The sequence below is a fragment of the Anser anser genome (assembly GCF_964211835.1).
Source record: "Anser anser genome assembly, chromosome: 2".
Taxonomy (NCBI): domain Eukaryota; kingdom Metazoa; phylum Chordata; class Aves; order Anseriformes; family Anatidae; genus Anser; species Anser anser.
Window position 1 is genome coordinate 123202468 of NC_139721.1, and position 16383 is coordinate 123218850.

At 36.9% G+C, this 16383-nt stretch overlaps 1 protein-coding gene across 11 annotated transcripts in view; it reads left to right on the top strand.

Moving 5' to 3' along the window:
* Positions 1-16383, top strand: part of ZNF385D (zinc finger protein 385D) — a 436921-nt gene that overhangs the window by 260279 nt on the left and 160259 nt on the right. Inside the window, exon 1 of one of the 11 annotated variants that reach the window (XM_083825065.1) lies at positions 6945-7340. The exons of the other annotated variants lie outside the window; for them this stretch is intronic. Coding sequence (XP_083681191.1) covers positions 7319-7340 — 22 coding nt within the window. The 5' untranslated portion in view covers positions 6945-7318. Of the gene's footprint in view, positions 1-6944; positions 7341-16383 lie in introns of those variants that run through there. 11 annotated transcript variants of the gene reach the window in all.

The following is a 16383-nucleotide window of genomic DNA, read 5'->3' on the forward strand; positions in this document are numbered from 1 at the left end:
GAAATCACAGTACAGTGCCTTCAATATCACTGGCAAACCTAAAATCATACTGCATTGTTACTATTTTTTTTCTTTTCCATTTTTGACTAGCTCTATACAGCATCAAGAAATGAAGAATTATTGTTTCATGTCTATATTTTGAAGTGTTTTCCATCTCAGGACTTTAGGCTGTGGAAATTGATAAGATTATATTCTATAGGAGCAAACAAAATACAGATTAAAATCTTACAGCTTTCTTAAAGCAAAACTAGGAGCCGAACTATTTGGGAAGAATTTAATAGTGGCTTGGGAGAAAAAGTGATACTTCTTTAAATAACTAAAGGCTATTAGATGACTAAAAAAAAATCATTTCATGTTCAGAAAATTGAAAACTGGCTAGAAGCCTTTTCTGGTTCAGCTACAAAATAAGGGCAGCAGCTAGAAATAAAAGAACAATTTGGAACAAAATGATAAAAGAGAAAATGGATACTAATCGATATAAATTACAAGTAAGAAGTATGGAAAATTTATAGGGGAAGCCAAAAACAGGAAATAAAAATTATGTGGTTGGCAAGACTAACGAAGTTTTCAGAGTGTATTAAGAACAAAAATCCTAATAGTATAAGCCACTAGATGGAGATAGTAAGATTGTTAAGAGTGATTTGAAAGAATCATAAAAGTTAAATAAATATTTTAATTCTGTATTTTGAAAAATTCTTGATACTATCCTCATGTTATGAGTCTGCTGAGGTACTTTCCAAAATACCTGGAAAAAAAGAGTATGTCAAGCAGCAGCTCAGCAGCTGCTTGGACTAAAGACTATTTAAAATCAATAAGTCTGGGTAAATTTTGTATAGGAGTTCTAAACTATTTGGCTGAGAAGATCCCAGTTTCACTGATTTCCTTATAAAAAGAAAAAATAATAAAAAATAAAAAATAATAATAAAAAATAAAAACAGACAGACGTGAAAACGCAGGGGACTAGAGAAGTGATAATGATGTTCTGGTATTCAGAAATGTAACTGATATCTATGTAATACTCAAATTGCTATGGTTCTTGAGCAAAGGAAATAAACTGTAAATAAATGCAATAAATTTTAGTTTTTTAATTTAACTGAATATGAACAAACAAAACAGGCAGTATAAACAGACTATTTAAGTATGTAATGTCTGGTTTTGTTACATGAAATTTGTCATTTGATTGATAAAGATAATTTTAGAAGCAATAGACATGCATATTTTTGGCTACTGTTTTCTTTTAAACAAATGTACACGTACACATCCGATAAAGAAGTGGTTAATTGACAAATCAGCTACATACCAAATTTAACTAATTCAAGATGGCACCAGCTGTTATGCAAAGTGCAGGTCAGAGCTTTTGAAAGGATTGTGTCCTGTAAATCAGGGGCCTAAAAAGAATCTAGAGTGCAAAAGCTGTATATAATTTCTTAGTGTGACATCTGGATTTATAAATTTAAATTTATGTATTATAAATGTGTAAGTGGTGAGAATAGAATGCCTAGTTCTAGTGATGAATCTTAAACAGTATGTATCACAGTATAACAGTGGAGAGTGTTGGAAAAGGACAAAAAGTGAATGAATTAGACAGAATTAGGCAGAATTGCACACCTGACCAAGGGTAGTGATGGATTGTTTTTGATATACTCAAAAATACATTAGACAAACTTTACTGAATGCAGTACAGAAAAAAAAAAAGAAAAAAAAAAGAAAAAAAAAGAGGGGGGAAAGAGAGACAATACATTTTGGAGCTGATATTGCTACCAGTTCTGTTTTTCAAAGACTAAAATAAATATAGGTGGTTGGTTTGGGGTTGTTTTTGTCTTTGTTTGTTTGTTTTTGTTATTGAAAAAACATCCTTGACATGGATTCAGGCAGGCTTCTTGGACTTGTTTGCTTTTAAGAAAAGCTTTCTCTTTAAAATTGTTATCAATATACTAGTCAAAGAAGCTTCTGTACCAATTGTATAGTTATTCACATTCATCATCTTAAATCTTGTCACATGCTTAGGAGCAAAAGATGACAGGAATGGACATTTAATAAAGCAACAAGCAGAGATAACACCTAGAATATCCATTTGTTTTTATATTGGTAGCTTTTTGCTTGTTTATTACACATATATATATGTATAAATGTAATAACGATTCATATTAGTGGAAACTCAGAAAAATATGAACTTTCAATTGCCACATCATCTGTGTTCGAACTACAACATGCTATAAGTAGTAGCTTTAAGCTTACAAAAATGCCTATTTACATTTTCTTAGCTTTGTATGTAGAAAATCCCTGTTGTTAAAAAAAACTGTGCTGAAAGTATCAGCTATTGAACTGAAAAGTCTGCATGACAAAAATTTTTAAAGGCTCTCAGGCTCTCAGAATCAAAAGTGAATCTTTGTTTACCTCTTGAAAATGCTTTTGTAAGAGGTTCTGGTTAGCCATTTCCAATAGAGAATGGAGCAGTTGATCAGATAGCAGCTAAACTAATGAAAAGCATCATGGAAGTGACAGGAAGATTAATTAAGTTCCTCCAGTTGTATTCACGTGTGGCGGTACAGAGTTCCTTTGGGTACTGCTGCAGTTAAATGGTATTCATGGTGACAAATATTGCAGATTTCTAGAAGTGACACTTTTGAGTCAAGGTTAAAAATCACGTTTGGTAGTTTTATCCTCTAGAGAAAGAGCAAAACTAGTGATGAGCCTCCATGGCTAGTTTAAAATATATAATTATAACTTTTTCCTTCCCCTCTTATACTTTAGTGTAACCTCAAGAGATTAGTAACGAATCACAAAATCTGTGTTACTGTGTAGTATGTCTTAAACTACTCCAGATGGCTTCAAAATAAAAACAAACCAAATTTCTAGTGGAGGTACTTAGTATATTTGACTTCAGGCACAAAAATATGCACACTTGGAAATACTTCCAATTACTTTTGGAGCCTTACAAAACTGTAGCTTGTTTGCTGCTTTTTATTTCTGAACTGTGGTCACTATAGCACTAATAGCAATGAAATATCTGCCATACATAAATTTCTACATTGTTCAAAAGTTGCAGCCCTACTTTATCTTCACAAATCCTTTACGTATGGGGTGCTTTTGGTAAATGAGTGGGTCAAGTGTGATTTGGATTGCTTCTTCCACTTCATTTTCTAAGCAAATATTTGCACAAAACATTTTTATTTTAACAGCAGTCTGTGTACAGTCAATAAAATTTATTTCAGGAAAATCTGGAAAGCTTTTCCAGTGTATGGGATCTTTTAACCTATTGTAGAAGATGCATAAACTTAAAATGTTGTGTCACTAGTGTATTTCATTGCCTACTATTACATTTCTGCTAGCAAAGAGTCCCTGGATATGCTTCTGCATTTGCAAGAAAAGGTTTGTGGTCAGCATCGCTAATTGAAACTCATCAAAGCCAACTGGGTAAGAGTCTGGGTATAAATCTAATGTTAGTTGCCCCCTGGGAGAGTTCGAGACTGGAAGAGAGTTTTCCAGGAATCCTAGGGAATTAACTGGGTGCATTAATATTAAATATTAATTGGTCTCTGCGAGTGGTTTTAGTATTTGCTATGGAGCATTGTGTAAATCAGTAGATAGATAAAAATCAGTAGAAAGCATAGAAAGTGTAGAGAGTTCTCAAAGAGTGGCATTTTGACTCTAGACCAAGTCATGTGTGGTGGTAACCTGTAGGTTTACCATCTTTGAAGAAATGCAGGATGCACACTGCGCTTGTATGTACAGTGGCATGTGCTCTCCACTTGCTTTTTGTTTATTCGGAGGTAATGTCTTGTGGGGCACTATGCATTTCTGAAATTTTGCCCTCTCTGGCAAGCCCTTTACCAAAGTGGGGTTTCCACGGTTAAAAAAAAAAAAAAAAAAAAAAGGGCAGAGTAAGTTGCTGGAGAAGAGGGTAGGATTTCGGGGAGTAGAAGCAGCCTATTAGAAATAAGGGTATGGGGTAGCTATTTTAGCAGAAGGTACCTTTTTTTTTTTTTTCATGATAGGTCTATCTTATTGCTGAATCACAGACTTCTGGGGGGTTTGTTTTTGGAAGTGAACCATGCATGAAAATACGATAACTTTACACTTGACCTGCATCTGTAGCAAAGCTAAATGCTGGTTAGCCTGTGCTGGCTTGTTGGTGACTGAGAGTTTACACCGTGTGCTGACATCATGAGCTGATTTGCTCATTCATTCTGCGTGATGCTGCATGCCCAGCCTGTGTCTACTTGCATCTCCAGACTCACACAAGTGTTTGTTGTTCCTCATTGTGCAGCAGGGTCCTCAGTACTTGAGTTAAAACACCAGCCATTCTGGATTGTAATTTCTGCATTAATCCTTACTTTTGCTGACAATGATAATATCCCACTCTGGGAATAAAATTTATTTATTTGCCCCGTGCTTGGAGCTCTACTTCTTTTTGCAATTTATTAGAGTTGTATGTATGTAAATGAAAGCAGAATTGGTGTGGAGTACGTGAACTGGGGCAGTTAAGGCTTTCTAGGAGAGACCACCAGTGACTTTTCTTGCTCCACTGCATTTGTTCTATAGCTGAAGTGCAAATAAATTAAACTTTTTTAGTTTTTATTTGACTACTTAGGTTATATGCTCATTGTAATAAGACACAATAAGAGAAAGTGGGAGATGGTCCTTTTTCTGGTTTAAAAGGACAAAAAAAGAAGTGTAGGTAATATTCAGAACCAAGTACTGAAGAATATGTTGGTCTATGTGGTCCTTTGCTTTGTACACTGAGGAGCTGGCCTACTATCAGGCTTCACTGAATTGGTACAGATATTGTAACAGAGCAACCAGCTCATGAAGGGGCATTTAAAGGCAGTATGGTTGCTGCCTAGCTAATAACAGTATGTCTACACAGTCATGAGTTGTCTGCACCCAGCCTCTCAGCTGGCAGCTCAAACCAGCAACGCGTACCAGCTTGGAGGAACACCAGGGCTAGAGGTAGCCTGCATCTCAGCAGGTCTGTCTCCTGACCAAATGAGCCTGAGCCTTTCTGCAACACAGCAAACACAGCCTGGTGAGCAAACACTATGCCTGCTTGCCTGGGTGCAGAATGTCTTGAAGGACATCATGCAATGCTCTGCAAAAGTGCTTCAGTGCTAGCAGAGGAACTGAAGGATTTCACAGCGAATTGATTCTCTGAGCTTTTACACTCCAGAGAGAGACTAGAGGAAATGCTTGTACTGCAGAAGGCTCCTAATCATAGCTTATACCTACTGCTTAGAAGACACCAGAATGGCTCAGCTGAGGTATTTTAAACCGGCCCTGGAGGGTGGTGTTTTCTCCCATAGTGAAGTGTCCTTCCTTGTATGGTAGAAGTGAATGAATGTTATAATGATGAAATGGCAGAAAGGAAGGTACCCTGAATACCCTCTGTTACCTGCTGCTCCAACCTCTCAAGTTAAAATAGAGTCCGTGGTTTCTAGATAGTATTTCTTCACTGTGATTTAGGATTTAGTCAATTTACATAGCCACTGGTCAGTCTGAACCATGCAAAAAATCTTGGTCTTCCTGCCACATGCACTCCAACTTCAAAGTGTACTCCTGCACTGTGTGCTTTTTAGTTGTGAAGCAAAATTGATTTTGAGTTTATCTGTGGAGTGTAGTGCTCTCATTTCAAGTATGCCTCTTCTCATGGGCAGTTGGAATAAGAAAGAGCTCCAAGAAAGGCTGGATATCGGGAAATGGAGAACTGTGGAAGTACCAGTGAGAGACATGACTTAAATTCATGCCCCAGTTCACCTCATTGTTGCTTAATCTTGGTGACTTTTGTACAGGTAGCATGAAACCTAGTGAGAGCAATGAAGTGAGGGCATCTTGCTGAGAGAAGTGTAGCGGTGATGTACACCAGGGCCGTTGACTATTCTGCTGTAATTGGAGCATTCCTTGGCTGCTGCGCTCTTGGGATAATTTTGCCCTAAGTGATTGGACCTCATGAAATTGTAGTTACTGTGTCGAGCTTTTACAAATAAGAAGTGGAGCTTTAAATGAATTATACCTGTCATCCTCTTTCCTGTAGAATGAAAGCATTCATCCCATTAGATCCTATTATAATGAAATAAACACTTCAGCATACTGTCCATTATTTTTTACCTTTATTTAGTTTAAGTGTATTATCAGTGATACATGACAGACTGACAACAGGAAACCAATGTCCTTTATCGATTCACAGAAGATATATAATACATGGATAAACACAGAACACATAGGCTTTGCCACGATGCCACACCACCGAACATCAGATCTGTCCCAAGGCACTACGTGTAAATGCTGGAGAGCATTTCGGTACCCAGGTCTGGTCTTTCTTTCTCTGTAGCTGCTGGCAAATATATTAGTTTTTAAAGCAGCAGGGACTGTGTGGGGACCTACTTACAATGAATTTAGGACCGTTCTGTTTGTCACAGAATAAAATAGCTACCAGCTGCTAATGACTTATCAACCTGGGCTGGAGAGGAACCGGAGACCCAGAGGATGAAAGGTTGTAAACTCCATTACAAATCTTTGCTGTCGTATATCTCTCATCCTCCCACTTTGTTATTCATGGGAAGAAATCATAGTTTTAAAAATCAGTTCAGCTTCATTGTATTTATGAGTTGCTTTTAAAAATAGAAACAGCCTGGGTTTCGTCCAGCACTCGGGTTAAAATCATTTATAGAAATGGAACTATTGATTTCAAAAAATAAAATAAAATAAGCAGTCTTAGGGTATATGATTTTGCCAACTGCCAAGCACCTTTATCTTGCACTGAAGTTGGAAACTCAGGGCACTCGGGGCTTCTCCTGGAGCCTGCCCTTAAGAGAAAAATAAGTTGACAATATACACTTTGTCTTTTCCATCTGTTACGTAATTGAGCACGCTATGTCACTGAACACAATTGCTGCCAAAAAAAAAAAAAGCAGCGTATACAATTTTAGAAGGGCTTTTTTTTTTTTCTTTTTCAAGCCAGGGTTAGGTTAAGCAGGATATTAGAGCACCTCATTGCGAGCCTGTTAAAGAAAAGATCTGTTTGTAGTACTCCTAGTCCTGATGTCACAGGCACAGCAAGGACATCAGAAGGAGGAGTCAGATTACAGTAAGAATGGGCAGTGCAGCATGCAGCCAGAGTAAATGCTAAATCAGACAGGGATTGTATCAGGGATAAGACTGCCTGCAAAGCGCTCATCCTGAGGAGGCACACTGCTCGCTCACGCTTCTTATGCTGGGAAATTTCCACATAATGTAGAATGAAAGAGCTCTGTTTTACATGTCAGCCCTGTGCGGGAGCTAATGCTGAATACACAGCGGTGGGATCCTGACTACGTGATTAATGAGAAACATAATGTATTTTGGTAAGTGTTAACTGTGATGTAATTCTGCTTCTGCTCACATTATCAATAGGAGTGATTATTTTAAATTTCAGATTCAAGAACATTTTGTGCTGGCATGCACCTAAAACTGACAACTAGAAAATCGTTTCGGCTGTGCAGTTTGAAAGGATTCCATTGTCTGGGAAATTTTCTGTTTGAATGGGTTACCGCTTAGTCTTAGCAGCTTGAAAAATAAGCTAAATAGGATGAACTCATCCTCGGTTTGTTTTATATGAACTTGTGTTTCATTTACTGAGAGGGAATGAGAAATCGTTGGGAGGCATGGGAAGTTTTAGACAAACTTAATGAAATGGGTGAGCTACTACTGCACTGTTTATGATTTGGAGGCACAGTAAGTGTTAGGATCTCATTCAGTTTTTAGTTTGAAGAATTCAAAGATACAAAGGAGAAACAATGCTTTATTTGCAGTGGTGTGTTTGCCGAGTACTCTGCATTATGCAGATCACTGGTGTGGGGTTGGCTCCTAGCACACCACGAAATGCATATTATTTTAAGCCTTTAGAGGTCTCAGAGCTGTTAAATATTTGTGCAGAGTTTAGTTTTGTAGCATGATGGAAATCTTCCTTAGCCTTACAGCTGGGCTGGCTGCATACCCTAAAAACATGCTGGAGCGTATAGCTATGCCTAAGCAATGTAGTGCTGCAGTACTGGGCTGGGATGTACAGTTGCAATATAATGCTGCAAGTTCGTGCTGCTCAAAAGCAGAAATTTGATATATTTTTTTTTTAATTGCAATCTGGAAAAAAATATGATTCTTTGTTATATGACATCTTATCTCGCCTCTGTTAATTTATCACTGCATAATATTTAGAATGAACGCACAGCAGAGAGTTAGAGAATTTCTGGGACATTCAGCAGCTTCCTCAGTTTCATTAAATATTGAATCAGGAGTTCACTTCAAGCTGTAAGAGAAGTATTTTTGTTATATTCTGAGCCCTATCATATGAGTGCTATACTCTGTAACATGCTAAGCATCATTTTCTTATTTTTATAAAACTAAAAATACTGGGGGTGAGGGGTGGGGATGTCTTTAACAGCGAAATCCATCAATTATGAAAGCAGATTGATTTATTTTTTTTATAAACTACCGTAACAGAAAAAACAGAAATTGGATGAGTTCTCAGAACTGTTCAGAGTTCCTTCTGAAGATGTATTTGCAATGTTTTAGCTTTACTACATTTTCCAAAGATTGAGGAAGAATAGCCAAGCATTATAGTTTTAGGCTTGAGTAATTTGGGTTAAGTCTCTTCAGCATTAAAAACAAGTGATGTTAGGTTAATTTTTTGGTTATTTCTGTTTGTTTGTTTGTTTGTTTGCTGCCTTTTAATATGATTGCAAGTGCTAAATGGGATATATATATATATATTTTTCTTTTTTGCAGTCAGTTTCACAATTACCTGTATGACTAGGATTAGAAGTTACAGTTTCCTGAAGTTATACGGGTTAGAGTATTAGATATATGTTCACTGGGTAGTATTTAATTTATTTATTTTTTCTGTTTTTCTATAATTTTCAGAAACACATAATGTTGATCAAACTTATTTTGCTGTTATTTCTTTGGAAAAATACCAACTCCTGTTTCACATGCTCATTTGTTTTCTGGTGCAACACAAGTTTTTAATTGGAACAAACTGGGTTGTGCTTTCTCCCTGCTTTTAGGAAATCTCACTTTTGAGAGAAGAGCTAAAAGTTTCAGTTAGGCAGGTTTTCAGTATGCTGTGTTCAGACTGAAACTTCCTTTAATATTAAGTTTTAAATGGATGTTCTCCTTTCTGTCCGCATAACAAAGCATGATCTAATGGGGATAATGTTTACCTGTGGCTGTTCTTGGTGTTTTCCTGGTCCGTCTGTGAGAAGCCAGAATGTCTGTAATCTCACCTGTCTCTGTTGTAACAGTGACTGCACAAAGCAGTATTGCACAAATCCAAATGAAAGCTAGACCGCGTACATCATGCACCCGCTTTGACTTGAAATTACTATAGCCATCATGTACGCAATATTAGAATTTTATATTTGCTGGAAAAAAAAATAAAAAAAATCCTTTCAATATTAGTAAAGAATTCCAGGATATTTCTTTCCTTGTGCATGGTTTTTTGGGGCCACCTAAAGAAAAGAGAGGGAAGAAAAAGAAAATATTCATGTATGTTTGTATACATCTTAGTTGTTTTTCTGGGTCTTCTTGACTAATTGGTGCTGATGTAAGGTAGCGTTGTGAGTTAACACACATACAGCATTAAGGCTGAAATAAATACTGAAATGAAAAGTAAGACCTAGTCCTCTGAAAATGTTTTTCTTATGTAGCAAGTAATAGTGGGTGAAGTGAGTTTCTTAAGCATCAAAGAGAAAAGTTACTAAATTCCAAAATCAGTCATAGGGTTTCTTGCTTTCTTTAAACCTGTAGCCTGCAAGATTTGGGGCTGAAATAACGTATATGGTACTATTAGAGCCGAGCCTTCAAATAATTAAACTAATGGTGATGGTTCTAACTACATATGCTTTTCTTTTACGTTGCACCGGAATTTTGATGGAGTGGTTTCAATAATTGCTAATTTTCACTCCCTATGCTATGCTTCGGAGCCTGTTGTTTGGTCACCGTGGATACATTTGTTACTTATTCTATTGGTTTTGTGTTTGTCATTTTGAGTTGAACAGAAATATGGGATTGTAATAATAGTAAAAACCCTACAAAATGATGTCACATGTTTATAGGGTAAGCCAAAAACCAATGAAAATAGTAAATATCTGTTAAGTGTTTTAATAGGTATATGCTTTACACTCTAAAACATACACACATCCCCTAGAGCAACTTTTGCTTGCATTTATCCTTGAGGTAATAATTTAGCATAAGGTAAAAGTCACTTGCAACCATTTGCTACCGACAGGAGAGGAGAAACGGTGGGTGGCTGTCAGTGCAAAGCGGTAATCAGGGACCTCCTCCGGTTCTACTCCATGCGAAGGCTCTGCCGTGGCCACCGGGTGTACATAGCTGGTCGCTGCCATCTCTACCAAAAAAGGTCCCGCCGACCGCTGCTGCCTTGGCTCGGCCACCTCGCCAGCACAGTGCGTTGCTCCAGCAGCTGGATGGAGCTGACTTGCCCGTGTGCATTGTGCTGGCCCATAAGGAAGCCCCTTGGCTGGGGCAAGGCCGTGCAGGCTGGGTGGAAAGTGTCCCCGCTCTTCACAATTCAGATGGTGAAGGGGGAGGGAGAGCTTTTGGAGCGTGTCGTGCACCACCGCAGTACGCAAGGGTCGCCCGCTGGAGGAGATACTGCAGCGAAATTGCAGTTAAGGGACAGCGAGCACTGCTCTTGAGAGCTCTAATGGAGCTGGGAGGAAAGCCAATCCTCCACCCCACTGCCCCCTCCCCAATACCTTGTCCTTACTGAAGAAGCACAAACAAAAAAGGAACTGAAATTAAAATTTACCACCAAAAAAAAAAAAAAAAGGAAAAAAAAGAAAGAGAGAGAGAAAATGGAACCTTGTACAGTGACAGTGAGCTCCACTAACCTGTTTTTTTTTTTGTGTATTCCCCCCTACCCCCCAACTCCCCTGCCCTCTGTGGACCAATTACTGATTTAAGTAATGTCTGTGCTCACTGTTTCCATTCACATTATACAGGAAATCTAATATATTGGGGTGGAAATGAATATCCTATGGGATAAAATAATAGAGCTCATAATGGGGAAAAAGACAAATAAATATTGCCTGAAAATGCCATCACATTTCTGTTTGCATGTTGGCTGTTTTCATTTTCAGTGTATTTTTCTCCAGCCAATGTTGTAGAGTGTAGTAATTCATCTGCATACATGCTACTATTCTGAGTATCACTTTTTATTTCTGGAACACTTTCTTGTAGAAGAGATTCATGCTGGATGACTCATGGAAGAAAAAATACCCCCCACACCCCAAATCTCACCACCTCTTTAAAGAAAACATGTTGTACAAACCAAACAACCAAAAAAACCCCACATGTTTCTGCAGTTTCAGTGAAAATATTTAGTTGTCACCGGTTTGTTTTTAAGAGGTTATATTTTCTTCTAGGTTAGACACTGCAGAGGCCTTTCATTGCATTTCTGTTTTTCTTCATTTAAGACAGGATGAATCACTGATGATAAGACTATGCTTTTAAAATGTTTTGAGAAATGCAGATACTGGATTATGAACTGTACTCTATTTTATCACCAGCCATCTGCAATAAGAAAGTGTAGCTAATATATAATGGATGCTGAAAGTGACAGAAGAATTCAGCTGAGCAAGCCAATGTATAGGAGCTAGAGATCTACAGGAACCTTATGTTTATACTTGGAACTTTACAGCCTCCCGGGCAGTGAAGTTCATATCTTGAAGCACTGAATAATGATTAATGCATGTATACATAATAATAACTATTAAAAAAAAAACCTGCTGAAAATTACCGGAACTGTTCTGTGTTAGATTATACCATTTTAGATTCTGTTGCAGAAACTGTTCATTTAATATATCTCTAAATATATTCAGTATGTTACCATAAATAAAGGGGTGATTTCAACATTTCACCAAAAAATAAAAAATAATTAAAAAAAAATGTCCCAGCGTTACCCTTTTTGTGGTTGGCATAACTGCTCCAAAATCAAAATTGGAATTAGTGGTTTATGGCTTCATTAGTGAAGAATAGGTCACGGTTGCTTCAGCTGAAAGTCTTTAACAAAAAAGTGTATGCGCGTGCGTGAATGTGAACATGTGTCTGTCTATGTGTGTTTTAAGTAGGGTGGCAATAGAATCTCATATTCCACCCCATCTTAACTAATGTCTTATTTCTGTTAAGAAATTAAATATAAAGTCAAAACTATGTTTTTTAAATTTTCATTGTGATGTCATGCTTCCGTCCTTTTTCGACTTTTTTTTTTTTTCCCTGAATGACAGTTTACATACATTATTTTTATAAAATATTTTAAGCTAATGAGATTGAGTGCAGAATTATTTCTGAGTCCAGTGGTTTCAACCTCTTGGTGCCTATATGCAAATATCCTTCCATATTATTTGTATTCTCTTTTATGGCTTGATGGTAGGTTTAGAAATGCTTGCAATTACAAAAATGCTAATCAGGTTACAGGAATACTTTTTAAGCTTTTGACCCTCGTTACACTAAAGAAAATGACGATTCTTTAAAAAAGAAGAAATAGATCTGGACTTGATAAAGGAAACATTTCAATTTAGTATTAGATCGTGAAAAGTTCTTGAAATTCAGTAAAGGTCATAAGAGTTTCAGTTTTAAAAAGGAGTCGTTACATGTAATATATGGCAAAGATTACTTTTGCAGCTGAAATTGATGATTGTTAACATTCAGAGAACATAAATCAAAAGATGTTGGCTAGAAATACAAAGCCTGAAGTGTGTGAGATTGTAGTTGAATCAATTTGCTGGGGTTGAAAGTGGGAAGAAGCTTTGCTCTGTCCTAGTGTTAAGTCATTACATTGCCCAGCCACAGTCTGTAGGGCAGCATGTTTTCTCACTGCTTTTAGCAGTAGGTTTCTGCAAAGTCCACTAAGGGGTGAAAAATTTGTTCCATAAAGCTGCGTTATTGGCATGTTCCTATATATGTAGACCTTCTTGCACATTTTATTAACCACTTCTTTCAGTTCATTCATCCAGTGCTCATAAACATGTTCCCCTCAAACAATTTATTTTTATTTTTTTTGGCTTTGCACATACATGTGCACAGTGATCACTGATCATATGTGTGGTATGACAACTTAAAGAAGTTGCCAAGGCCTAGATCAAACATGAAACAAGAAAATGCAATTTGATTCAAATATAATTTGAAATTGGAATTGCAGGAAAGACTTTTATGAACATTCAGTTGTTATACATTTAACTCATGTTAACATCTCTGACAATACAGCCCTGTCTCTTTTGATGCTTTGAAATTATATCCTTTTAATACTTTTACATTTAGTAATACATTTAGGCCGGAAAAAAAAGGTAAGACATTTTGAGCCCTTATCTAGAGCATTTAAACAAATGTGCTAGTTCTCTCTCTCTCTTTCCCTCCCTCTCTCTCCTATGTCTGCTTTGGCAAAGGCCACAACTATTTTAAAAAGTTGGGGTGAGATAGCTTTTTATTATTATTATTATTTTAATAACACAACTAGGTGGCTGAACCAGTTGTTTGGAAATTATGAAAAAATCTTTCATCACTATGGGATCAGGTCCTGGCTCTGTTACCCAGCCAACTAATTTACTCTGTTTTATAGTCACTGTTGATGTCAGAATTTAAAACCATAATGTACCACTTGCTTTTCAAGTAAAGCTTGAAACACTCCTGAGATTTGGTAACATACAGTATCTTCATCTCTGAAGCAATTACAGGAGATACAAAAATGAGATTAACTTGGCATGTCTACAAACTTTGAGTACAGCCATTTGAAATTTTAGCATATGCTTAGGATTTCAAAGGGCTTTGGCTCATATTAGTAATTTTTATGATGTGTATTGTTAATGTGTTCTGTTTATTATGATGCAAACTGGCAGTCTCTTCCCCAGGCCTCTCCATCAGAAAACAAGTTAGAGTCTAAAAAGTGGTTTTATGTTAGAAACTGCTTTATGAAGAACAAAGGAAGAAAGCTAGGCTTCATTTCCTCTTTGATTATTATTTCACATAGGTTCTTATGTTTATTTACCTTTGTACTGTAATCGAGAAAAGTAGGTGGACAGTCCACTTCATTCAAAACAAAAGCCATGACAATTTTCTCAGCTTCTTTTGTTCTTGCTGACCTTGTTTACTCAGTTTGTTTACTGTGGAGTGTAGTAAGTTATGAAGACGGAGGGAGATAATGGCTATATTTTCCAATACTGTTACCCATCACTGGGTTAGGGATCAATATTGAAGGGGGGGGTGGGGGGAAGGCAAAAACATGCAGAACTTTGGCAAGGTCTACAATTTTAAATGCACAAGGAAGGAGGAGGTGGGGAGGAAGCAAGTCTTGGCACTGCAAGAAATATCAATGCTCTTCTTTCAGTTCCAAGTCATTTTTCAGTAGCGACCTGGGGCTCCACTGTCTCTATAGTGCAATGTTTAGCAAATTAGTTTTTGTTTGCTGGTATTTACCTGTGAAAACCAATCCACTCACCTCCTGTCAAAACCAGCCATATATCATGGCCATTTAGTTTGCCAGATATGTGACTATTGCATAGCAAGCACACTGCTCCTTTTTTTTTTGTTTGTTTGTTTGTTTTTGTTATTACTAGTAAGCGATGATGCTGTAAGCAGCAATTTTTTCAACAGTGGAACTTACATGAGCTTGTCCGCTTCTAGGTAGCATGGAAAAAAAAGATAGCTTTGCTTCAACCCTTCACGTAGCATCTGTTATTTTTGGTAACCATTTTTATTTCTTTAAGAAGGAAAAACAAACAGGCGAACCTGAAGGCTTACCTAACCTATTTAATTTTGCTGTGTTTATAAATGATAAATTCTAGAAGTCAAACAGGCTATAAAATGGTGTGTGTGCATGGTTATATTTAAATCCTCTCCCTTTTTGTCTCTCCCTCTGTCTGAAGTCATGGCAGCCAAAATGATATTAGTGCTGTAAAGCATTGTAGTGTTTTTTTTCTCGTATTCTTACATGCTTTTAGCACTCAAGACATGATGTAATCATCTACAAACATTTGACTCACCAATCCTGACCACAGTCTGTCTACCTCGTAAAACCAGTTTAGTCCTCCACTCCACATGCAGTGCTAGGACACGTACACTAAATTCCTAATAGTACATTTAATTTCTGTTGGCTGAATTCTTAGTATCACTGAGTACTTGGAAATTGCATTGGTCCACACAGTATGATTGTTCCCTTTCTTTCTTTACTAAGAAAGATTCTGAATTAAATCTTTTTCTTTTCAGTTGAATTGAAGTAACAATTTTCAATACATTTATAGATGGCCGGTGCTTTTCCTTTTTTTTTTTCTTTCTTTCTTTTTTTCTTATTAATACTTTACAATATTTTTATAGAACGCCAAAGATACCCTCTTGCATAGGTACAGCTGATAAACCTACTCAATGCTAATTAGCACCCCACCATTTGGGTTCCCAGAGTTCAGTAGCAGCTGGATATCTGCATCTCTTTGGATATGATGTATAGGAAGAACACTGCCTTGCAGAAATGTCTGCCTATATTCAAGACGATGTATATGAGACAAGTGCCCTTCATATTAGCATTTTTACATTTAGCTCTACACTCTCTAACAGTGCATGCAATAGACCGCCTTCCCAATGTAAACAGGTATTTCAAGGTAAAAAGAATCAGTGGCGTCAAAGAAGGACGCTGCTCCACAAGAAATAAGCCCTGCAGATATGTAGATTCACATAAATGCATTGAATGTAGTAAAGCAGTAAAAGACTAAAAAAAAAACAAAATCAAAGCAACATTTGAAATCTCTTTAGCAATATAGATACAACTGAAAGGTGATTGCTGAAAGCCTTAAAGATTATGAAACATATATAAACTGCTGCCAGAGGAAGGCAGACAGGCAGCAGGTAAAACCCCTGTGGTGTGCTGGTGCTGCAGCAGAATGGCACTGGCAGCACTGCTCCACTTGAGCACCCTGTTATGACCGTGCAAAACTGCTACATTTTGACCTTAGTGACTAACTTAAAGCAAAGTTGTCATCACGTGGCAATATCAGCATGCAGAGAAGAAAAATTATTTAAATAGTCTGAAATTAACCTTGTGAAGGCAATGAATGATGACAGTAGATATTGCTGTGGACACTCTGACAACTCTATAGAATTTAGAAACATAATACAGGTGTAGAACGTAATTTTTATTGCTTATTGCCCTATGTCCTAATTTTAGTTATTCTAAGTCTAATATATCAAAACCAGTCCACATAGTGACAAAAGCAGCACGGAATCATCTCAGGTAGGCAGGTAATATTTAGCATTAAAAGAACAATAACAATTAACACTCCTAAAATATTCCTCAGTTTGTTCTAACTATGTTCATGTCATTTGTGTAAGCTTTTTGTGCTC